This window comes from Colletotrichum costaricense (assembly GCF_030867565.1).
Source record: "Colletotrichum costaricense strain IMI 309622 chromosome Unknown Scaffold_1.1, whole genome shotgun sequence".
Lineage (NCBI taxonomy): Eukaryota > Fungi > Ascomycota > Sordariomycetes > Glomerellales > Glomerellaceae > Colletotrichum > Colletotrichum costaricense.
Genome location: NW_026848230.1, coordinates 296,953 through 321,399, shown reverse-complemented (window position 1 = coordinate 321,399; position 24,447 = coordinate 296,953). Strand labels below are relative to the sequence as shown.

Genomic DNA, 24,447 nt, shown 5'->3' with positions numbered 1-24,447 from the left:
TGGGAGGTGGAAGGAGAAACCTGACGACTGGGAGGCGTGGGAGGCTGTTGGCAGATGGCAGATGAGGTGAGGTGAGGTACCTTACAGTACGTACCTGACCCGGCCAGCCCACCCTCGTGTCGTGCCTGGTCTTGCCTTCCTTGCCTTGCTGTGCCTTCCTCGCCTTGCGACCCTTGCCTTCCTTTCTTGTTCCGTCCCTTCCTCCCGCATTTACCTTACCTTAAACCACGGCCAAACCTCCCATGACCTTCGCCTTGCTTGGGTTTCTGATTTGTTTTCATTTCCTCTTTTTTGACAATAGAATTTCCTTTCCATGTAAACATATCGGAAAAAGTAGTGAACACTCAACCTCTACACGACGACATCTACCTCACCTCTCGAGGCACTGGCATTGCGCCGACCTCTTCTCTCCTTCCCCCTCTGCCTCCGCCGTCTTTTATCGCTGAGTCTGCCCCGCTCCAGCAGATATCGTACCCACCCGCTTGCGCCCATCATCAACAGCGCACAATCGACGACATCACGCGATTGCGACAGAACAGCTATCAGCTTGTTCGAGAGCTGTTGCTGAAGCTGCCCGCTCGCCCTTCGACCGGAATCCTCATGTTCGCATTATGATTTCCATGCAGCGTTCCCTATCCTCGCCAGTTCGCGTAGTCTCTGCCCGTACGTTCCACCAACAAGCACCCTGAACATCGCCCACAAAGCGCTCTGTTCTATCGTAGCCTCCCGCTTCCCACCCTACCTGAAAGGTACTGACTGTTCATGTTCTCCTGCGCCTCAGCTGCCTCCCAAGATGACGCGAACCAGCCCCGATCCTCGAATCCTCCTTCCGAAACGTACAATACGTCCTTCAGATCCCGCCGCCAGAGGTCTCCAAGCCCAACCCGAAGCGTTGAGGCCGTAACCCTGCCCGTCCGTCGTAGCGAAGACACACCGAGGAGACCCGCCTCTCGGTCGCACCAGAAGCCCGTGATTGCCCAAGCGTCAACACCCATTGCCACCTCTCCCGTAAAAGCCACCATGGATTCTTCATCCGATACGGCACTCGCCTCCACCGCGGCAACGGCCTCTTCGCCTGCGCTCCCCCAGGCTCTGCTCCCAGATCCATCCATGTACACGAACCCTCATCTTGCGCCCGAACCTGATACAACGACCCTGGAGGAGCTCGCCCATTTGGTTAGACTGTCCAAGTACCAGGAGCGCAAGCGCGCAAACACACGCATACGTTTGCAGAGGAACCTAATCTCCACGGCCTTGTCAGCTCGTCTGAACCGCTGCGGTGAGATTGCCCGGAAGAATTTGGTTGACTGTTTTCGCTCCGATGACAAGAAGACCTTTGCTTCTCTGTTCAACGCCATTCACGATGTGCGTAAGAGCTGCGACGAACTGCGCCGCTATGCCCTGTTGGAACCCGAGATGGACTCTCTTCAGTCCCCTGCCTTGGCCTCCTCAGAAAGCCTGGACGCGCCACCAAAATCGACCTCGGGCTCTAGTTCTCTCGGATCCATGACCCCCTTTCTTTCCGAGTTGCCCGCCTCTGTCCGGGAAATCTTTCTTAACTTTCTGAACCAGATCAGGACCAACCCAGACTACTTGGCCACAAGATTATGTTCTCTAACCCCTACAGAACTCAATGTCTTTACCGGCTTCCATCAGGGACTGGAACCTGTAGAATCCGTGCTGCCCTACCACGGCCGCTCTACAGCCAGGAGTCATGCTGGTGGACCAAGTAGTCGAGCGCCCGCCCATTCCCCAAACGCCATCGAGCGTTTGCTGTCATTCCAACGACACGATCCCTTGTCCGCCCTGGTTCACACATGCTTCGCCAACTCGGCTGGTCCTGATAGCGCCGAGGATCGACGTCGAACCGAGATATGGGGCACAGCTCTAGCAAGACTTATCACTGAATCCAAGGCCAGCAGCGAGCCCATGCTTATTTCTGTTCTTAATGTCTGGACGGCCATGCGGGATTGGTCCGGGAAGTCTAACATGGAATGGTACCTGATGAAAATACTCGAGGATGGTGCCTTTCTTTTGGACAAGGCCGAGGACCAACACGGAACCAGGTTCAATCTCGCGGACTGGACGGCCAAGGACAGCATTGCGGCTGAGGAGTTCTACGATCGGGCCGTTAACGAGCTTTTTGAGATCATTGACGACGAGGATGCGACTGGCATCCCGGAAGGCCTCATCGAGCTAGGCAATGCCATCTTGAAGAAGCTTGACTCCAAACTCGTCGATGGTACCCGAAATTGGTTTGTTTACAAGTGGCTCTTCTCTGTTTTCCTCCTTGGTGTTGTCATCCACCCGGAAAGCCACGGACTCATGGGCGATTACCACATCACCGAGTATGGCCGGCAGAAGATCCTCAAGCAGGTCGCCATGCGAGCACAGCAGCTTGTAGTCGAGGTGACCTGGAACAAGAAGGGAACGGTCTCAACCCCGCCCAAAATTCAAGGACACGTGGAGAGCATCCTGAATCGTTTCAAACGAAACCGTTCGCAGAGACCTCCAGCGAAGCTCCTTCCGGCCCGCTCAATCACATCACTTCGAGAAACAGTCGAGGTTCATCCTTATCTCGTGGTGAGTCCGGCAGATCTAGTCACCCTCGTCAACGCCTTGTTCCCGGAGCGACGGCCTATGTCAGCTCAGTCCAGCGGGCTTAGATCCGGAGCACCTTCCATCTCTGGGTTCTCGGCAATCTCACAGCCCATCTCGATGGGCGCCGCGCGGAGCAATTTTGACACGGCATCGATCCTCAGCACCAGTGCCTCGTCTGTTCTCAGTGACGCCACAACTTCCAGAGAAACAAATTTGGATGATCAAAGGACTGGCTCGCCTCAGCGGTACTCGCCCCCCGTATTGGATCCATTGGCTCAGCGACGTCTTAGTAACTATGAGGACGACGGGTATCGTCTTCGTTTTGCTCTCCGCGAAATGGGCACCCAGGTCGGCATGGATGTTGTCCAAGGCTCATGTCACCCATGTGCCGAACGATGGGCCGTGCTGTTTATCTCGGCAGATGGCAATAGCCTGTCAAGCCAGATGACTTACGACCCGGACGAAGATGTCGAAGACGAGGACCACTCTTCCACCAGCGAGACTGACGATGACGAGATTGATGAGAAGCCTGAGCTCGATAAAGACTACCACCAATTGCGAGATTCGATCCTAAGGCTTGTCGAGGATTTCGAGATCCCAGCCAGCATTGAGCCAGAGGCAACGAGGGCTCAGTTCAGCAACCGGGCGACCGGCATCAAAAAGTACCGATCCAAGAATAAGATCATCACCGCTGAAAAGTCATCTCCAAGCAGAAACCCCTACCGCAGACGAGACGCTGAGGCACAAGCGAGTGCCACGGCTGATGACTCGCACACCAAGGAAGATTCACCGCCGACGACGGCAGAGAAGACAGGGGATGCAGATCCGGAGCCGTCCTCAGTTCTCATTGCTATGCTTACAGCTGCCTCGGCTCAGTCGCGAGCGCAAGCTGACTTCGTATCGGCCCACCTCTACTGGAAGACACTACAGCAACTAAATGCACTCAGCTCAGGGTCGCTGAGACGAAACGGGTTTGCCATACTTCTGAACATTTTCTCCCGAGGGCCTCGCGATTCAATCCGCCGCTGTGCTTCGGCCATTGAAGAATACGACGCCTGGCTCGTCTGGCTCAAGCAAAGCCAAGAACGACACGAGGGGCTCATCGACGCCATGATGAAGCGACTCAGGGCTCTTCGCGACAAGATGTGGTATGTGACAGACGTACGGAACTCTGCACCGTATGAGCAGAGTCGAAACATCTGCGCTGCCCTCAAAACAATGGGTATGCAGAGACGCTACAATTCTTACCAACGCAACCGCGCCCACCTCGCACGGGGACCGGCGTCAAGCTATCTGTATCGCACAGAGACTCAGATCATGGATCTTCTTGCAGCATCAGAAGAGCAGGGCGGGCCTAACAAGTTGAGTGACGATCAGGCAGACAAGACCTCCCGATGGCTTCAACAAGCTGGCGTTGAGAACTTCTGCTGTGGGGAGGAGCGAATTCACAGATTCGGCTGTGAAGTGGATACCTGCATTTCGAAATTGGTTGGCGAATCCATCATGGACAGCCCTGTTCTGTGGTCGAGTGAGCTTTACCAACGAGACAGACGCAATCTGGAGACAGGCAGCAGAGGCCCCCGAGACAGAGACCACGCATTCGACGATACGGCCAGCGTCATGAGCGACCCAGATCGAAGGTTCATGTCTACCGGTCGTCCAAGCTCTGTTCGGGACCTGCGGGCAATGTCAGCTCACAATTCTAGCCAGCAGTCATTTGACTCTGGCAGCTACCGTTTTTCAAGGGCAAGCACAGTCTTGTCCGACATCATTGATGGACAGGACTATTTTGGCGTCTCGTCGCCAGTTCACACCATCGACTCCAGTTCTACGTTTTGGTCGCCCTTCCAGTCGGCGATATCCCCGAGCTCGACAACGTCCCGCGCCCAGTCTCCCACGACAAGCATGACAAATCTGTCCAGTGTGTTCCAATCACCTCATTCCCATCTAGGCTCGCATGCGAGTCATTCTACCGGCAGACCTGGCACATCAGCATCGTCCAACGAGACGATTCATCAACAGCGATTGTCGGAAGAGAAGTCTCGTTTCCTCAACGAGCTCCGTCAGACTTTAGTCAGTCTTCTTCTGTCCGACTTGGGCACATTGGTCTTTTCCCGCGGCTCCGAGACAGATGACTGGTTCTCCTCGTTGGGCCAGGAATGCATCGACAGGCGTGATTCCCTAGACCGACGCGCGCGGAGGTCTGCCAAGTCTGGCAAACTGTCACTGAGACCTCGTGTCATTGAGAAGAAGAAGAGCTTTGGGAATCTGCGAGGTGCCGGCGAAACAGACAAAAACTCCGAGACCACGGAAACTGCCAGTGCTCCGGGAAACGACAGTCCTTCCACAAGTGACACCGTGCCTGCGCGAAGCAAGGCCACCTCTAAGGAGTCAACTCCCGAATTTCCTTTCAAGAAGGCTTTCCAGCGCTTGCTTCGCATGTTCAGTGTTCATCCCAACCCTCATGCCAAGTTAAACGCCCTATACGAGCTGCAGCAACTCATCGTAGCATCTTTGGCGAGTGGTAAAAGGTCAAGAATGGGCTGGAATCGACAAGAATTTTTGCCCGGCGCCATTGATGACCCCACAGGCTCTAGCCGCGCCAATCCGTTGGAGGAGGCTATCGACAACGTCAGAGGAAGACGCTCGCATACCCTTTTGCAAGCACCCGCAACTTCGCCACCGGTCGTTGGACCCCGTCCAATGCGTCAGGGTAACAATGATGTTCGCTCTGGCGCTACAAGCAACCCGACAACAACCGATGCCGTCACCAACGTCTTGCGAACATTGTTCCGGGATGCGTCTATCCGGCCAAAGACACTTTTCCGCGATCTTCAGTTCATTGCGGCATTCGTGAACCCCACAATCCTTGACAACACAGAGAAGGGCACGGCGTTTTGGGACACTGGTCTTGCCGCCTTGAATCTGAAGCAAGAGGTCTGCCGAACAATGATTGAGGTGGCGGACGAGGTCCAAGGGGTGTATACTAGCACACGCAAGACGACCAATGATGCGCCTGCTCCAGACGCCGAGCGACTGGAAACAGAGTCACCCCCTCCTGTCACGACAGCCTATAGCTTGGCACAAGCAGGAAAGATGTGGACCATCACCGCCAAAGAGGGTCTGCCCACGGCCCAGCGAGAGCTCGCAATTTTCTACTTGTCGAACCCTGAGCTCGTGGAGCGGACCACCTTGCCCCTCTCGAAGCCACGCGAGGTCTTCAAGCAGGCCGTCATGGACAAGTATGCTGGTCCTTCTGGACGCACAGGCCCAGGTACCAGACTCTACCCTGGAGACAGAAGTCGCACATCGGCAGGCGCATCAGGGCTCGGTGGCTCTGCTGGCTCCCAACATCCCGGACAAGATGCGGGCTCCAAAGACGGGGATGTTCGCAGTGATCCCGCGTTGATGTGCGTGGCAGTCCACTTCTTCCAGGCAGCAGAACAAGGCGGCGATGAGCTCGCAACGTCTTTCCTCCGACAGAATGAGTTTAATGCCATGAGCTGAAGCGTTGAGAGTGTGATTTGCACCCGGCGATAATATTTTTTTCCAAATTTCGGGCGCCGGGGGCGCTCTTTTCCATATTTATTTTGAACACTTTCCTTTTCACGAGTACGACGCGGGCATATCCAGTGGGCATTTACATGGGTTTCCTTTGATCATATTGGGAAGCTGCGGGATCTTTTCAATGCACCCCCCCCTCTTAGATGACTACAGTAGAAAGGGAGGAACATTATGGTAGCAGGCACTCGGCCTTTTATGGAGGATATACCACTTTTCTACATACGATTATGACTTGGGTATGAAGCACAGGCTTGGGCCAATTTAGATGACATCTATTCGCATTTATACCCCGTGCAGTATTCCCGTTCTGTGAAGGTGTCCAACTCTGTGGTGATTGTGACATGTCTTTGATGTCCATTATCGACAAACAGCATTTGGTATCATTCTGAGGTACGACGTTCTCTTCAAAAACTAAGACATTCACTTACGCCACGGAAATCATAGGGCAGGTTAGGATGATTGAAACAATAATGTATTCGCATCGAGCCCCGTTCGAGGCCTTAATCAGAATGCGTACTGCGGTAAGACAGCCCGGCCCCGTTGGCCTAGGTCGATGCACCGAAAGGAGATGACCTCCTCCCTTGTTCCCCCTGACGAGCAAGCTTCAAAATAGCTTCCTCTTGCATGGATAGCCCTCACTTTCTGGAAGTTTGGGTGTTACAAAATCAAATAGTGTCTCGAAGGACCCCAAACGCCGCCCAATTTTTCGAGTGCTCATGTCCACATCGACCATGTCTCACAAGTAATGTGTGTGAAACCATACAGAGCTTTTAGATAACCGACCCAGATTCATGAACATATGCATGCCTACCTCTAGCGAGGCAGGAGAAACTTTGGAAAGAATTTACTGGCCTCTGCCAAAGCGAATGTCGAAGTCCTTGAGCACGCTCATGATACTCGCCGCCTCGACCTCAATGGGTAGACGAGAAGGCGACGGCAGCGTCTGGCCCGGCTTGGGCGCGGCGCGAAGCTTGGGAAGCCAGGAGCCAATGTCGTCGGCAGCCTTTTCGAAGTTTCGGTGACTGGAAAGGGTCTGGTAGGCTTCGGCACAGCTCAGGCTGAGGCCGAGGCGTCCCTTAGAGGGGAGACGGGGTGGCGGCGCCGGCGCGGACTCGGACTTGCAGCATCCGCCTCCAGCACCAGCACCTCCACAGCAGCCACCTCCGGAGCCGCTTCCTCCACTTCGCTCAAAGTTGGCGGACAAGGCGCGGCAGAAGAGACCCGACTTGGGGTCGGCGAGACACTGGGCGCAGGATCCGGGGCCCTTGGGGCCGCAGCCGCGAGAGACGGGAGCGACGGGCTGGGTGGTCTGGGGACGGGGACGGAGCTTGACGGCGCCGTCGGCGTCGATCTCCATTGGCATGGGGGGAGGGACGGCATCGTTCTCTGAGGGAGGGGGAGTCTGAACCTGCTGGGAATAGGCGGGAGGAGGTCCGTAAGGGGTGGTGGCGGGTGGGCCGAGAATTGAGGTGTCGGCGCAGAGGCAGTAGCTTCCGTCCTTACAAAACCCACACGAGTCCTTGAAGGCCACGGGAGGCAGCTGGGGTTGGGGCTGCACGATGGCAAGGTTCGCTTGCTGGTGCTGGTGCTGTTGCACCTGTTGCACAGGTGCCTTCTTGGAGAACATGGCGGTGAAGTCAATCTCCGTCTCCTCCTCAGGCGGAGTGGGCTCGACGCGGGCACGCTTCTCGGAGGATGTCGGCGCCGAGGGCGAGGGAGCTCTCTTTAGATCCGAGATGATGGCGCTTTTGATAGTCTCCTCAAGGCACTGGCATCTACCTCCGAGAGTGCATCCGCCACATCCTGTGACGGTGTCGGCAAGAATTTCGTTGGCACAGGAGCATCCTTCAGGGCCGCATGACCCGCATCCAAACGGGGCAGGAGAGTCTTCCATGTGTGTTGAGTCTTGGGGAGAGACGATCTGTGAGATGGAAAAGGGCTGGTTTGCGTGGCCAGCCGATGGGGTGGGGGGATGCTCGTGGTGAGCGATTTGGGAACCTCGGCGCTGGGGAGACGGCAGGCGTCTCGGGGCGGCGACGGCCTGCTGCTCGTTCCAGCGTCTCTTCTGACTTTCAAGTTCGGACTCGGCCTTGACACGATCCTTTCTCTCGCGATCCAGCATATTTTCGAGAACGAGACAGCGGGACTTGAAGGACTGTAGCTCCATCTCGAGGCCGTGGACCTTGTCCTTGAGGTCTTTTTCGACCTTTTCGTGACCTTCGCGGATCTCATCTAGTTGTTCCTCCAGCTCGCCAACTCTGGCGGCCCTACGCTCGCGGAATGCCCTCTGAGCGGCACGGTTCTGGGCCTTGCGCTTGGTGGGTGGCGTATCGGTGGCAGGCTTGCGGCCGGGCTTGGGCCTGGGAGGTATGACCCATTCCTTGGTGGTCATGGACATCTTGGGCGCCTCTGTGACGGGCGGGGGGCTGATTACGGAGGCCATGGACATTTTGTTCACGACCTGAGGCGGCCTGGCTGAGATGGGTTGCTGTGCAGCGTTCGGTCTGATGGCAGGTAGTTGGTGCGGGGCGTGGGAGGCATTTGTCGGTCCGCTCGGATTTGGTGTGGAAGGACCGCCGGGTGTGCTCGCGGCAGGCGAAGCGGCGGAAACGGGGGTCGAGACAACCGAGTTGGAGCGAGATGCGGCCGAGTAGACGCTTCGGACGTCGGTTGCGAGAGGTGAGGTGACGGGCGAAAAGGTCGACGACGAGTGTTGCTGCTGCGACGTCTGGTTGTGGGAGGAGGAGGAGTTGTTGGTGGTGGTGGTAGATGAGGAGGGAACAGTGGTGGAAACACCTGAGGCGGCCATCTTGGTGGATCGGAAGAGGGACGACCTAACGAGCAGCAGTGTTCCGCAGGCGGGGTCCGCTAAGGCCGCTCATTCGCTGTCAGGTGGTGGGATATCGCCGCTGACAGCTGGTAGCCAGTTGGCGGGGTGTGGGTTGCTAATGTTTTTGCCAGCTGGTAAATCCGAGGGTGCGGTTCGGCGCTCTCTCGGCTCTTGAGATCTGATAAGAAAATGGGACGAATTGATGGTTGTAAGACCGAGACGTGCTGAATGGTGTTGGGTCTTCTTTTTTTTTTTTCCTGTTCTTGTGTCCTTCTTCTTGTTCGTCTTTTAGTTGTGATGCTTGCTTTCCTGTTTGACTGATTGACCTGTTCGGAGAGCAATCGGCGCTGTATAAGTTGATATGATGCTACTGTTTGGCGATCTGGGCTGATGCCGAGCAGAATCGAGCAGATACCCCTACAGCGAAATGCACAGCTGATAGGTCTGTCTGTCTGTCTGTCTGCGCTGTACAGAGTAGTGTTATGCAGACGAATGTGGTGGTGCGCGCGTGTTGCCGAGTGGATGACAGAACAGACACTGTTCCGGAAGATGATGTCGGCAGCGAGGTTCGGATAGCTGACTTTGTTGTAATAGGTACTTGCCTGTGTAAGTGAGGCCAGGAAATAGAACCGTCAAGTCGGTATGTGTAAGTGGGAGAGTCAATGTTGATGAGGTGAAGAAATGTTTGGATTGCGGGCTTGTTCCTCTTTCTTCCGACACTTCGGAGGATGGTGGGGAGGAAGGAGGGGATTGGAGCGACGGCGCGGAACTGGACAGTGGAGGGGGGAAAGGGCCCAAGGCGAAGGGGGAAGGGGGGGAGGGCGACATTCAAAAAGGAATTTTTGATCTGATTGATAAGATTATCTTGCTCGCAAGGCCCCCACCAGGGCCTGCGCTAGCCTTTTTTTCTCTTTTTTTTTTTCTCTCTCTCTCGCTGTTTCCTACCCGGGCACTGCCTGCCAGAGGTACGTCGCCTTCTCACTCGCCCGGTCATTACCCACTCATTTCATCCATTTCACTCACTCACTCACTCACTCACAGTCTCACGCAGACCTCAGTCACAGTATTCTCACACTCTCACTCACCCGGAAAATGCCCCCGACATCCGCACAGTAAATGCACTACTCTCACTCATAGTTTTTACTCACTCTCAGTGTCTCGCACAAACACACACTCCAGCCCACACTGGGGAAATCGTTCGATGGTTCCTGTGGCTTTCCGGCTTCCATCCCCATTCCGACCCTGCGATCTCGGACCTTGTTTCTTGGGCTTGGCTGGCCACAACACACTATGAATGTTACTATGTAGGGACTTTCAGGGCTACACAGCCCGGCTTCTCCCACGGATCACCGCCCTAGTTGACTGCGCGATCCACCATCGATGGGCTTTGATCCCCTTGATGGCTGAGTTTCCATGTCGTAACACCCATCCATGCCAGCCTCTCACTCTTCCGTTAACTACCACTTGACTCTGTGTCTTTTACACTGCGTGGGTGCCAGGCGTAGCCACATCCCGAGGGAATTGATCTCAGGGTCTGCCGATGTCGCTGCCCTTGCCCACCGGGCGAGTGCATGATGTGCGTGACCAGTGATGACCGTGGGATAAAGTTGCATCTAACACCACAGTGTAGGACAGGCCTGTCGCTCCATCAACAAATGAGAGCGGCCCTTTGTCCGATGACTCCCTCGTAAGCCGAGACGTCCGTGGTTCTACTCTAAATCTACCTTGCAGTACTCCGTAAGGCATGAGTAAACAACCGTAAAGACAAAAACCAGCGGGGGAAATCAATTTGACACAAAGTTTGATGAGGCTTTTCGGCAGTGTCTACGGAGTGCAAAAGCGAAGACCAACGAGTCAGGATCGCCGAGGTCTTGATTGAACTTGCACAATTCAGTCGCATAAAATACACACAATCAATGGCACAGCAAGATCTGTATCCATCCAGTAACTTGAGCCGAAAAAAAAAGAGGTACCTGATAATCGGGGATTTATGCCTCAATGGAACCTGCTTCAGGTGTCACCGCCAGTCGTCCAATGGCCTTGGAGCAGTTCATCAGGGAGATCAAGAGGTACTTGATAAGATGTCACCACCCACCATCGCCTCCAGCTCCAATCCGTATTGACTGCCTGCATCCTTCATCCCACTCACACCTCGTGTCACTCGCCCGTCATTGGGCCATTCGATCTCTCACCCCCCGAACCCCCAGCCGCCGCTTCCTTTCTGCAGGCTCACATGAGACGCTCATTTTTTTTCCAGTCTACTTTCAAGGCTTAGGGGAATCGCTTGAAACGTCTGCTTTCGGGATCGTCTACACCCTGTCTCCAGTCTCCCAGTCTCCATTGCTGTATGGATACTATCGACGAGCCAACCACCCGTGACCCAACACTTCTCACTTCGTGACTGTGCGTAATCAGATCGGCCCTTCATCCCACATAGGCTGATCCCAAGTGGAGGGCCCCGGAAGTGGGTGATGGGAGGGTGCGAGCCACGCGAGAAAAAAGAGCAACATTTACGTACATCGTGGAGTGCTTCAGAGCCAGGTATCCGTAGGTTGGTACTACAATGCTACCCTTACTGGATCCGTCCGTCCATGGCTGCCGCGGTACCTCGCATCTCACGAGGTTTGACGGCGGCAATAATCGGCTTGCACTAATTACACGAACTTGTCTTTGCCTGACAGGCTGGCCCAAGGGTGGACTCCGAGAACGCTTTGGCTTCACAAGGGATCCCTTTCTTACGAGGCAACGCCAAGCGCAGCGGGCACTTCGGCCTCCGTCTGTTTTTTTCCAAGTCCAGTTGAGCTCTTCACAACGGGAATGTCGTTTTTCCTAGCCGCTTACCTGAGGTGACTACCTGTTATGCTCTACACAAAGCAGACTTCGAGGAGTAACTGGGTGAGCGCGTCTTGAATAATGACTTTACTGTCTCTCGCCAATGACCGCATCAGAGATGATGATGTGCGGTCATCGTCGTAAGAGCCGAGCAGATTGATCGCCGCATCGTCACTGCCAGAGAGACCGCAGGGTTTAGATTTATCCAATCCCAGCACCGACTCCATCTCTGAACCAACTCTCCGTTGTGACTATCTCTCGCTCACTCGAAATCCTCATTCACGACTGGTCAAAGACTTAAAAGTGACCACTTGGGTTGTTTGAAGGTTGCGCAACCGTGTCCACATGCAGTGAGAACTGTGGGAATCCTGGCGGGGGCTAGGTACCTTACCTCAGTCACTTCACTATATACGTGTGGCCCACGCACTGTTCAACCACTTCCAATTCCCACAGTGACCCCCGCGAAACCCAAGCTGTGGACCTCTGAGAAAGCTGCGTTAAGCTATCCGTACCTATCCAACTCCATCCCGCCCAAAATCGACCAACAGCTGCAATTCGAACCACCCACCTCTCGACAGCAAAGCTCCTCAACAATTCCCGATCCCGGTCCTCTAGCTTCGAGATAGCTACCTTGCCTAAATTTGACGTCGCCTTTGCTCCGAGCTACGACATCTCTGCGCCGAACCTCAACCACCGAGCCGCCGCCGTCGCCAATCTGAAAGGCTGCAAGCACAAACCAACCAACCTAACCCCAAAGCAACGGGCAAACCGGCGAACCACACACAGAAGCAATGGCCAATCTCGGCATCCAATCGCCAACGCGGCAAACAGCAGCCTTCCACCTCCCCTCCTCATCCTCCTCCTCCGTCGCCTCCGGCTCCGGCTACGAAGACGACGACGCCCCGCTCCCTTTCCCCGCCGCCCTCCCGCGATCCGACTTCCTTGCTCCCGGCTTCCACCCGGCAAACTATCTCTCCGCCCTCCCGCACCGCCACCAGACCCTCGACGACCTCAAAGCAGAGCTCCGCGACCGCAGCGCCGCCATCAGCGCCGAGCTGCTGGAGCTCGTCAATGGGAACTACACCGCCTTCTTGTCTTTGGGCAACGAGCTGCGCGGCGGCGAAGAGAGGGTTGAGAATGTGCGTGTTGCCATGCTCGGGTTCCGGAGGGCCGTGGAGGAGATCAAGGGGAAAGTGAGGACGCGCGGGGAGGAGGTTCAGGGGTTGAGCGGGGAGTTGAGAGAGGTAAGGAGGGGTATTGAGACCGGGAGGAAGATGCTTGAGCTGGATGAGAGAGTGTCTTCGCTCGAGGAGCGGCTTTCGCTTGCGAGTCTGCCTGGGAGGGCAAAGACGGGTGACGGCGGCGAGGGGGAGGAAGAAGATGATGACTGGGACGCGGATGATAGCGAGGAGTCTGACGAGGAAGAGGATGATGATGATGTGGGCGGGCTGGTGGGTAGCAGCCCTGCGAAGCTGGCTGGCTTTACGCAAGACTTTTGCATCGTCGAAGCTCTGGCGGACGCTATTGGAAGGGATACCCCGTTTGTGGTCAAGGCTGAGGCTCGAATGGTGAGGTGTCGGAACACAATTCTCCTGGATCTCGGCACGGCGATGAAGGAAGCACGCAAGGCGGGCAAGAAGGGCCAGGCGAGGACAGTCAAGTACTTGGGCTTGTACGGATTGCTTGACGCCCAGGCTGAGGCGATCAGGGCCCTCAAGAGCAGCTGAGCCGATCGGAGCAGCAGACGACGAACAGCACAAAAAGGCCAGCAGTCACAGAGTAGCGATGCATATGATACCCAAATTAAAGTCTCCAAACATGTTCTAGAGCGCTATGCCACTTTGATACAAGTGTAATACAAACACCTATGATACAGTTCATCTAAACACCCTTCCCTTTTCTTTTTGCCCTTTTTTCATCTGGATTTTATACATCTTTACATGACGTTGGAGAGGTGAGCCGGCGTGACCTCCTCATCTGTAGAGTCAAAGTTTCCGTTCAAGCTGAAGCCCGGAGCCTGGGAAGAGCTCAGCACAACCTCGTGAACCTCCTTGTGCGTCTCGAGCTCCGCGAGATCAGACTTGATGCTGGCCACAAACGCCTTGACGTTGGCAGACAGCATCTTGGGCGTGAAACCGAGCTGCCCGATAGCCATACGGATGACACCGGTACGCTCGCGGTAGTTGTCGGCGCCCATCGTCTCACGGATGGCGCTGGAAATGTTGTCGGTGATTGTCTTCATGCGACGGTTGGGCATGAGACCCTTGGGGCCGAGGATGCGGCCCAGGGCGGCCTTGTTGAGCGCCGCCTCGCTGTCGGTGTGGCAAATGAGCCGGTTGAAGACAATGTTGTCGTTCTTGATGGCCTCGAACACGGACTCCTGGCCCGCGACGACGGCGCCGGCTTGCAGGGCCTGCTGGGCGATGGGGCTTCCTTCGGGGCAGATGACTCCGACGCGGATGTCGGACTTGACGGGGTTGGGGAGACGGATGCGGTTTTTGACGACGGCGCCATTTCTGGGCGTCTTGAGGTGGACGTGGATCTCGTACTTGATGGACTGGGGAGGGCGGCCGACTTCGAATGCGCGGAGGTAGCTATGTCGAGGTCAGTTGGAAGAACCAATTGGAAGACATCTTTTGCACAGGATATACACACCGCATGGCATCGCAAAGAGAGAATTGAGGGCAGTTCTTGACGTTGTAGGTCTTGAAGTCCTTGGAGAGCTTCTTCTTCTTCTTGTCCGTCTTCTTGTTACCCCCCTGGTTACTCGCGCATCGTGTCTGCTGAGCGACGGAAGGGATGAGGAACCGTGGTATCGTGGAGGCTGTCGGTCTTGCTGAAGCTGAGAGACTAAGCCGGGCCATTGAGGCCATGCACTGGTTCGTTGACGCCATCACGGGGCTCTGGGTATCTGTGATCTTTTTGGGGTTGCTACGCCAGACCTCGGATCGTCTCGCGTGAAGCTCTGGCCAAAGACTGCAGAAAAATTGGTGTGGCCTAACTGTTCAGGCACAAGGTCAGTATCTTATCGGCTATCTTATCGAGCTGTGGTGCCCACACCTCCCGGTCACCTCCAAAAAGGTACGTATCTACGACCGGTCCGGTCCCGGTGTGAAGATACGTACACTTTGCCTCGAAACACACCATTGTCATCAGAGCTTTACCTTGGATGAAGAGTCATAATTAGTTGCCATCAGTTGAAAGGCTTTCAAGAAACTTGGAAAGATGTTTATATAAGGTGCAATCATTTTCATTTAATTTCTGTCAAGTGCATCAACTATTTCGTGACTACGGGAGAGAAAGAGCCTTACGAAGCTATTAAACATTGAGGTACCTCAGACCACAACGACTTACAGGAGAAGCTCCTCGCTGTGCCACCAATCAGACCGTCTCGGCCGAGTGCTCTCGGTGAGTGCGCCGTCATGTTACCCCTCCATGATTTTTAACCCCACCACGAAATATCAGCCACTTTAAACATTTGACTCACGAGACACCAGGACCGTCCTGACCACCGATTCCCTCCGATAGTCTCATCGCCTCAATTGGACCAAACACCGCCATCATGAAGGCCGAGGAGCTCCAGACCCTCCCCACCGCCCTGGCCGGCGACTTCAAGTCGATCGAGCCTCACCTCCGCGCCCTCGACAAGCACCTGACGCTGCGCACCTTTGTTGAGGGGTACTCGCTGGGAGAGACCGAAACCAAGATCTGGCAGACCCTGAAGCTGAACAAGGTCGCTATGGGCTTCATTCGCAAGGGAACTATGGCCAACCTTACTCGTTGGTGCGTCGTGATTCGTGCTCCTAGCTTCAATCAATGTCCATCCGGCGCTAACTCGCGTTGCTAGGTTCACCTTTGTCGAAGTCACCTACCCCGAGATCCAAGCTGAGACGAACGCTGTCGATGCTGAGCGCAAGGCCAAGGTCGTTGCCGCTAGCAAGAAGGGTGCCAGCTACTCTCTTGCTCTTCAGAACGCCGAGGCCGGAGTTGTCACCAGATTCCTTCCCGAGCCTTCGTTGGTCCTCCCTCAAAACATTACCTGATAGACAACCTCCTAACCATGTAACAGAGGATACCTTCACATCGGTCACGCCAAGGCCGCCCTTCTCAGCGATTACTTCGCCCACGAGGCCTACAAGGGCAAGCTTCTGCTGCGTCTTGACGACACCAACCCCGCCAAGGAGAGTGAGGAGTTCCAGGATGCTATTGTTGAGGACTTGAAGATGATGGGCATCACCCCCGACTCCCTTTCCTACACTTCCGACTACTTCGACTACCTGTACGAGACTTGCGTTCGCCTGATCAAGGAGGGTCACGCCTACGCCGACGACACCGAGCAGGAGACGATGCGAAACGAGCGAACCGATGGAATCGAGTCCAAGTGCCGTAACCGCTCCGTCGAGGAGAACCTGCGCATCTTCGAGGCCATGAAAGAGGGCACCCCCGAGGGCCTGAATAACTGCATCCGTGCCAAGATCTCCGTCGACAACGTCAACAAGGCCCTGAGAGATCCCGTCATCTACCGCTGCAACGTTGAGAACAAGCACCACCGCACCGGTGACAAGTGGAAGATCTACCCCATGTACGATCTCGCCTGCCCCGTCGTCGACTCTCACGAGGGCGTCACCCACGCCCTGAGATCGACCGAGTACACTGACCGTAACCCCCTTTACCAATGGTTCATCGACACCCTGAAGCTGCGCCAGGTCTATATGCACGACTTCAGCCGTATCAACCTCGTCCGCACCTTCCTTTCCAAGAGAAAGCTCGCCAAGATCGTCGCTCAGGGCACCGTCTGGGGCTGGGACGACCCTCGTATGCCCACCATCCGTGGTGTGCGCAGACGCGGTATGACCATCCCCGCCCTCCGCGAGTTCATCATCAAGCAGGGCCCTTCCCGAAACGTCGTCAACATGGACTGGGCGTCGTTCTGGAACATCAACAAGAAGGTCATTGACCCCATCGCCCCCCGCCACACCGCCATTCTGGAGAAGGATGCCGTCAAGGTCAAGGTCACCGGTGCCGACGCTCCCGCCACTCCTCGCACCGAGGACAAGCCTAAGCACCCCAAGAACCCCGATGTCGGCACCAAGAAGGTTGTCTTCTCCAACGAGCTCATCCTCGACCAGGCCGACGTCAAGAGCTTCAAGAAGGACGAGGAGTTCACCCTCATGGGCTGGGGCAACGCCTTCGCCCGCGAGATTGGCGCCACCGACCCCATTACCGACCTCAGCGTCGAGCTCAACCTCAAGGGCGACTTCAAGACGACCGAGAAGAAGGTCACGTGGCTGTCGACGGCCGGCACCAAGCTCGTCAAGGCTGAGCTCTGGGACTTTGACTATCTCATCAACAAGGACAAGCTCGAGGAGGACGACGTGCTTGAAAAGGTGCTCAACCCCAACACGTCGACCATGGAGACGGCGCTGTGCGATGCTGGTGTCGGTGAGCTGAAGAAGGACGACATTATCCAGCTCGAGAGACGGGGCTTCTACCGCGTGGACAAGGGTCTGGATGAGGGTGACGTGGTCGTTCTGTTCAACATTCCCACTGGCAAGGCCAAATAAGTTATTTCGCTTTTTCATTTGTAGGAAGATTCAGGCCATGAAAGACATGAAGAATTGAAGTATTAAGTAAAAGCATGATCTGGTCACTGTGACTCTTGAAGCCCCGTAACCGTATGCGTACTAAATATCGCAGAAGATACATTCCTGTGAAGTGTTTCGTCATCTAGTGCTTGTTGTGTGTCGCTCCATAGTTTTATCATGCTAGGCACAAACAAAGACAAGCAGAGTCACACGTTTCGCCGAGGAATGAATACTTAGAGAGAATGAGATCGATTTCGAGACTATAGCACCTAGTGTTGGAGTTAGGTTACATGTCTGTATTCTATTTACTCTTCCTTGCATCAGCAGTATATTGTCAGTGAGAACCATAGTTGTATGGACGGGGAATTTGCGCCCGAAAAGTGAGAAATGTCTGTTGCGTGTCCTGCAGACCCCTGAGCAGTGAATGGCGAGCATGGAGAGACAATCAGACCATTCGCCTTCATCAGCTAACTCTAACCCCAGACATTCATCCCCGCGATTGAGGCAGCCTAGAACGTTCATTATTCTCACCCCACTGCTTCCCGCATGACTTCTGTAAGGATCGCCAATCGCGGGGTCTAACACTGACAGCCAGGTGGGTTGGGTTGAGCCGTTGGTGGCTAGCCTCGGTGACCCAACAGCTACCTCGATCCTCGTGCCTCGAAGCTGCCTGCGGATGAGCAGCTTTGTACACTAGACTGAGAAGCCATTCACTGAATGTTTCGAACTCTACTGGACCGGCTCATTCATGTCTGGCTTTAGTCTGGATGTACCGGCTTGAGGACACCGGTCCCAGTCCGGTTGAAGAATCCGCGCACCAAATTATACATGTCTGGAAGCCTACCCAGCCAAACGACTCTTCACCTCGTAATTCCCCAGAATAAGAAAGGCGTAGTCCTTCGATGCAGCCGAACCGGAAGCGTGGGGCGACATTCCCGGCCAAGATCGGGAGAAGCTCCCATCGTGCCACGAAGCGTACCTGATCTCGCCTCATCCTCACACCGACACTCTTGCATGAGATTCCACCAATCCTCCACCATCGTCCTGCATCAGTTTAAATAGAAGCTATACACGTTGCAACTTTTGGTGGTTTACAATTCTGGAAATCAGAGCCATTCCTTGATAGCCTTATCAGACCCCGAGTTACACCTGTCCAGTATCGGAATCTTGCATTATCTCCTGCAGCTAACGAGCTACCCTAGTCCGCCCATTCATTACCTTTGGGTACTTTATCAAGGTCGTTTCCGTCGCAGTCAACCAGAGCTTTTTGAGGGTGAGATCCTTCCTTCACCAACCCTAGAAATACAGCCCCAAAGCTTCAGTCAAGATGGCCGAGCCCAACAATACACCCTGGCCCCCAGCAACACCACAATCTCAATCCCCTCTCTCCGCGTCGCCTGTCCTCCGCCCCCATCCTGGCGGTCAAGTAGAACCCAAAACGGCAGCATCGCAAGCATCAGCAGCAACGAAAAACGGCACGCATAAGCTCCGCGTCCTACACATCGGCGACCCGATCAAGTACAACCCGGAAACCTACGCCGCCTTTTCCGCGCAATGCGACATCATCCGCCCCTCGACGCCCGAACGACAGCGCCCCGCATTCGCTGCCGCATTACGGGACGGCAAGTGGGGCGACTTTTCCGCCATCTTCCGGCCGTTCTGGGGCACGGGCGGCGAGATGGGTACGTGGGACGCCGAGCTGATTCCGCTGCTGCCGGCGAGCTGTCGGGTTTTTGCGAGTGCCGGTGCCGGGTTCGATTGGGCTGACACGCAACTTCTCGGTGAACGAGGTGGGCCTTCCCCCTTTTCCCAGGTCGCTCTTTATTGAGTGAAACATATCAGATATGATTTGGGAATACTAACACAAAAAGGCATCATCTATTGCAACTCAGGCCTCGCCGCCGCCGAAGCAGTAGCAGACTTTGCCGTCGCTCTTGTCGTCTCAACCTTCCGCCATCTCCCCTGGTGCACGGCATCCGCCCCAGACCCGTCCGCCTTCCAAGACTGCCACGCTCGCGCCACGGCCGCCTCGCACACCCTTCGCGGCCACGTCCTCGGCCTCGTGGGCATGGGTAACATCGGCCAGCAGATCGCGCAGCGTCTCGGCGTCGGTTTTGGTATGAAAGTACACTACTTTGACGTCGTCCGCAAAGACCCAATCACCGTGGAAGCCAAGTTTGGCGCGACGTTTCACGAGACCATGGAGAGCTTGATGCGCGTCTCGGATTGTGTTGTGCTGTGCACACCTGCTGGTGGTAAGGTTATCACTGCTGAGTCATTGGCTTGGATCAAGCCTGGGTCGAGGTTTGTGAATATCGCAAGGGGTAGCTTGGTTGACGAGGAGGCTTTGGCGGATGCGTTGGAGTCTGGGCAGATTGGGACTGTTGCGTTGGATGTGCATGCTGATGAGCCGAGGCCGCATCCGCGGTTGCTCAAGATGGCGGGGACGAAGGCCATGTTGACATGTCACAATGCTGGAGGGACGGTTGAGACGCACAAGGGGTTCGAGGAGTTGAGTATGAGGAATATTATGGCCGTGTTGGGGGGAGGGCAGCCGATTACGCCTGTCAATCTGCATTATCTGAAGCAGTGAAGGGTGAAGTAGAATACGACTTGGTATGTCTTTCCTTGGAGTCAAATAAGCTGCATAGAGGGTTTGATCTTTGCAGGAGAGAGAAGCTACTTATTGAACTTGAATGATGATACATACGACTTGGTACCCGCAAAATTATTGCTGACTTACATGACGGCTAGAGCAATCATGTTCATATCGTGGACTTTGAATCTAGAGGAGAAGCAAAACATATCGAAGGTGAGTCCCCGAAAGAGGTTTGTTCATAGGTTCGGAAAACGCGAGTAAGGACCTCGCATATCCGCTAGATAGACGTTATTTTTGGTGAGACATTGATCTCAAGTATCCTGTTCAACTTGATTAGACCTTGATCCCGGTTGTTCAGCTCGCTCAGCCACTCATACTAGCTTCCTCAGCCCAATGAGGCTGACTTGCGTGTCTGCCTGGAGATGGTGAGCAAAAGCCTGTCTTTCAGGCTTCAAAGGGAGCCCTGTCCCATGCCTTAAACACACGCCTCGTAGTAAAGCACATCAAACTTGTTCAATGGCAAAGACACGACGGATCTTGCGAAATTTAATGGGAAACATTCGAAGTATACTGAGCGCAGCAATGTGCAAAGCAATCCAACTGATTGGATCGCAAAGCTGCCCGTTCCGAAAACCCACATTCGCCTGCTCACGATCCTCCCAGGTCGACAGACAGAGGAACTTCGTTGTACATGCAGCACTATCAGACTTGATGACAGGCCAACGTACAACGCCCTGTCGTATGTCTGGGGCAACCGTGAGGCAAAGGCTCAAGTAATTGTGAACGGCGTTCAAGTTAACATCAACAAGAGTCTGGCAGGAGCTTTGAGACGTATCCGCCATGATCGAGAGCCAATTGTTATCTGGGCAGATGCTCTTTGTATCAACCAGAATGACGAAGACGAGAAGAAGTATCAGATCGATCTCATGCATCGCATCTATGGCGAGTGCGAGAATTGTTTGGTCTGGATGGGAGACATAGTAGTGAAAGGGGATAGCAGCGTCGCAGCGGAACTGGCTGCAAGAGCGGCCTTGAACGCTTTGCGCATCATCGCAGGGCAGCCGCACGACGAGGATCTCGGTTGGCCTGGACAGTACCCAATTGCTACAAGCGTTGCTGGCAATGGTCTCACCGCCGGGGCAGCATTACAATCGATGATGGACTGCGAATGGTGGCAGCGTATCTGGATAGTCAGGAAGTCTGTCTGCCTCCGAAAGCCACGGTTCTCTGGGGACCACTCGAGATCAGCTTCCAAGCAATCATGGACGCAGCGAGCCACATGGTGCAACCAGATGAGCACCCGCGACGCAACAACATTGTCGATCTGTTCCAAGAGGGCACCGCCATGTACCCAAGGCATCATACAAGTCCATACACGATACCCGTCTTCAGCATTGCTCAAGCCAGACTCTGGAACCAGTCCAGAACCGACTCCCTGTATAGACTATGGCGATTCCGAGACAGGAGGTCCACATATCCGAAAGACCAACTGTTTGGCATCTGGGCGCTTCTCGACAAGACATACTTGCCTGATATCAGGCCAACGGATTACGTCCTCGATATTGTGGTCTTATTCTCAAGACTCATGGTCAGTTTACTGAGATCTCGAGATAATCTCCAGCCTCTTATTGGCTGGAGAGGGGAAAGAGAGACGGCCGGTCTGCCTACCTGGGTCCTGGATTTGGCCCAGCCGGAGGACTCTAATTGCACCAGCGATTTCTGGACACATGATATTGCCTGGAGGCAATTTCATGCCAGTAGTGGACTACCACGATTCAAGCCACTAGTCAAGCAAGTAGAAGATCTCACATTGCTCACTTTGGACGGCATTCGCGTTGACAAAGTGGCTACGATCTTGATGGACCTGAGGCACACGCGACAGTCCCTTTGGAGACAGGGATTTGAAGACGCTATCAAGGACCAAGCCGGTACAGACGATATCATGTATCAATATAACAACCTTATCCAGGGCAAGTTTGGCGAGAATCGTGAGCGCGTCACGGACGAGTCTTGGCACGGGGGTCCGTGGTGGGAGGACAGGATGCTCTGTTACCAAGTTCTTTTCATCACGCAGGAGAATCGGCTTGGCCTTGGTTCGCCTAATTTGAAGCCAGAAGACAATGTTTGGATTCTTTCGGGCGGGAACCATCCCTTCTTACTCCGTCAAGTCTCAAAGAGAAGGGGTAATGCGGACTTATGGGAATTCGTCGGGGATTGCTTCGTTTACGGCATCATGTACGGAGAAGCCTCTTCTGGTGGATTTCAGCTCTCGTCCGTAACCTTGTGTTGACACCGCTCTCATGATGGTCTCACCACCGGTGCTTGGAAAGATCTGTTAACGTGTTTCTTCAGTCCTAGCTTTGGGACATAACATTGGGTATGAGATCAAGATCTCATAAGACAATTTTACTTGGCGTCAAGGCTTGCCTTACAATGCAACAGCTGTGTCAAACAATAGGCGTCATTCGCTCGTACAGCATCAACGACAGCGTAATTGTTGCGTTCCGTCTTCTAAACACTGTATTTTCAGCGGCCGTCTCCCAATGTCCTCTGAGAGACCTACAGACGATTGAGATTGCTGTGTGAGTCTTCACGTCGGAGCTTAGCTAGAGCATCCAATTACTTCATAGCGACAATCATTGATGATTATTATGTGAAATATGTGAAATCCACGGGGGTTTCAGTGATGCGCATCTCACTCTTAAGAGACATCTCATTCAGTTTTAGTGCAGCAGAGGGAGGCGTTGGCAGATGACTGAGAATGAGGGGCAGCAGGCGGCACGTGCGCCAATGTTGTCACGAGCCTCAGCTCAAAGTGCGCTGAGCTGAGCTGAGCTGAGCGCAGACAGTGAGAGTTGGAATGAACATGTCGTGAACCAGACAGGAGACGGCATCATCTTGCGACTCTACGGACTCATCCAGAACATACTGACTACTCTGGTACCCTCATCGGTGCTGACGTGAACTATCATGGCCTCCTCAAAGCGCTGGCCGGCGCCCATCCACGTCTTCTCCTACCGCGCCCTGCTCGTGGTGCCCATCATCCTCGCCATCGCGACCTTCGCGTCGCTCTTCATCCACTCCGATGTCAACGTCGCCCTCCTCTACTCACAATGCGATGCCCGGGCTCGCCTGCCGGCCGTCAGCAAAGTTCCCGTTCTCGGCCCACCCGTCTGCTTCGCCATAAGCTTCTTCCAGAGCGCGCTCGATTCCATGCGGACCTTTGCCAGCATGTCCGCCATCCTCTCCTTCATCGCAGGCCTCATGACCGTTACCACCATCGAGGCCGCACGCGTCTGTAACGCGCCCAACGTCGTTATTGCGAACCCCACTGGCCCATGGCTAGTTTTCAACCTCATCGGTGGAGCTGTAGTCTGGCAGCTTGTCATCCTACCCGCCTTTTTCCACCGCTCGCGATCTATCCTGCTCGCTCGGAAGAGGGCCGGACAGGAGGCCGTCGAGAGCGCCGCATCCAAGGATCCCGACTTTGGCAAGGACTCGCGCCATCTCGTTGTCGATGCGGAAATTATCGCCATCCCCGTCAGTGTCGCGTGGGGCTTCATTCTGCCCTCCCTGCTGATGCTCATCTACAACTCCCCGGTCATCATCGTTTTCTGGCTCTTCTTTCCCGTCTGGGTGTCACTGATCCGCCAAGCCGTCAGATGGGCCGTCTTGCGTGTGCAGAAGCGCCAGCACCGCAGCTTCCACCTCGAGTCTCACACGGTCTCGCTTCTGCTCGTCTACCTCATCCCCATTCTTTGCTCCGCAGTCTCTCACGTCTACTTCATCTGGAGCCTGTTTCAGTGGGACGACAGGAAGGAGATGACACGTGCTACAGTCAAATTCGTTGAAATTGACATGTTCTTCATCGGCTTGACTGTCCTGTATTGGCTCTTCGTTGAGACTGGCTGGAAGGTCCCCTTGGTCGCAGTCCTTGGCACCATCCCACTCGGACCGGGTGCCGGTATTTGTATCGCATGGATATACCGAGATACCGAGATTCGTGAGAGTCTGAAGCAGTGGCTTTCTGATGTCGTTGGAGGTCAAGAAGAGGCTAACGAAGAGGGCAGACCTTCGGCTAGCGAGGAGACACCACTACTGCATTGATTGTGTGACGAGATAGCAGCAAGTAAATACAAGCCGACACTCATTCATCGCCGCGGTGACAGTTTTCCTTGCAATTATCTCCATCGTATCTATTTTCATGCGTAGATAGCTTCTTTTCCGAGAAGTCTTTACAATGCCGAAGAGTCCGCCTTGGCCAAGCATTTCGGCATCTTGATCTACATCGACACTTCGGAATCACTACTCAACGAAAGATACACAAGATGCAAGCCCCCCCAACTCCTGATGTTCCCCGCCCAATCCTCAAGCAACGCCTTTCGTCCGGTTATGAGCGTCGGTATCTTTGTCTTGGCCAACATCACACGCACGAT

At 54.7% G+C, this 24,447-nt stretch overlaps 7 protein-coding genes across 7 annotated transcripts; 5 read left to right on the top strand and 2 right to left on the bottom strand.

The window, feature by feature from the left end:
* Positions 1-762: 762 nt before the first annotated feature.
* Positions 763-6,108, top strand: CCOS01_00125 (uncharacterized protein; the record flags this gene model as incomplete). Its single annotated transcript, XM_060448322.1, has 1 exon — positions 763-6,108. One exon carries the CDS (start codon positions 763-765, stop codon positions 6,106-6,108), a length of 5,346 nt encoding a protein of 1,781 aa, XP_060319760.1.
* Positions 6,109-7,009: 901 nt separating this feature from the next.
* Positions 7,010-8,974, bottom strand: CCOS01_00124 (bZIP transcription factor; the record flags this gene model as incomplete). Its single annotated transcript, XM_060448321.1, has 1 exon — positions 7,010-8,974. One exon carries the CDS (start codon positions 8,972-8,974, stop codon positions 7,010-7,012), a length of 1,965 nt encoding a protein of 654 aa, XP_060319759.1.
* A 3,644-nt stretch (positions 8,975-12,618) lies between these two features.
* CCOS01_00123 (uncharacterized protein) lies at positions 12,619-13,554 on the top strand (the record flags this gene model as incomplete). The annotated part of the gene is made up of 1 exon (XM_060448320.1): positions 12,619-13,554. The coding sequence occupies one exon, from the start codon at positions 12,619-12,621 to the stop codon at positions 13,552-13,554; it is 936 nt and encodes a 311-aa protein (XP_060319758.1).
* Positions 13,555-13,763: 209 nt separating this feature from the next.
* Positions 13,764-14,721, bottom strand: CCOS01_00122 (ribosomal protein L1p/L10e family protein; the record flags this gene model as incomplete). The annotated part of the gene is made up of 2 exons (XM_060448319.1): positions 13,764-14,421; positions 14,483-14,721. 2 exons carry the CDS (start codon positions 14,719-14,721, stop codon positions 13,764-13,766), a joined length of 897 nt encoding a protein of 298 aa, XP_060319757.1.
* A 668-nt stretch (positions 14,722-15,389) lies between these two features.
* CCOS01_00121 (glutamyl-tRNA synthetase) lies at positions 15,390-17,391 on the top strand (the record flags this gene model as incomplete). The annotated part of the gene is made up of 3 exons (XM_060448318.1): positions 15,390-15,610; positions 15,675-15,842; positions 15,897-17,391. The coding sequence occupies 3 exons, from the start codon at positions 15,390-15,392 to the stop codon at positions 17,389-17,391; spliced, it is 1,884 nt and encodes a 627-aa protein (XP_060319756.1).
* Positions 17,392-18,739: 1,348 nt separating this feature from the next.
* On the top strand, positions 18,740-22,301 carry CCOS01_00120 (D-isomer specific 2-hydroxyacid dehydrogenase; the record flags this gene model as incomplete). Its single annotated transcript, XM_060448317.1, has 4 exons — positions 18,740-19,202; positions 19,284-19,928; positions 20,675-21,104; positions 21,155-22,301. 4 exons carry the CDS (start codon positions 18,740-18,742, stop codon positions 22,299-22,301), a joined length of 2,685 nt encoding a protein of 894 aa, XP_060319755.1.
* A 680-nt stretch (positions 22,302-22,981) lies between these two features.
* CCOS01_00119 (uncharacterized protein) lies at positions 22,982-24,118 on the top strand (the record flags this gene model as incomplete). Its single annotated transcript, XM_060448316.1, has 1 exon — positions 22,982-24,118. One exon carries the CDS (start codon positions 22,982-22,984, stop codon positions 24,116-24,118), a length of 1,137 nt encoding a protein of 378 aa, XP_060319754.1.
* Between the last annotated feature and the right edge of the window lie 329 nt (positions 24,119-24,447).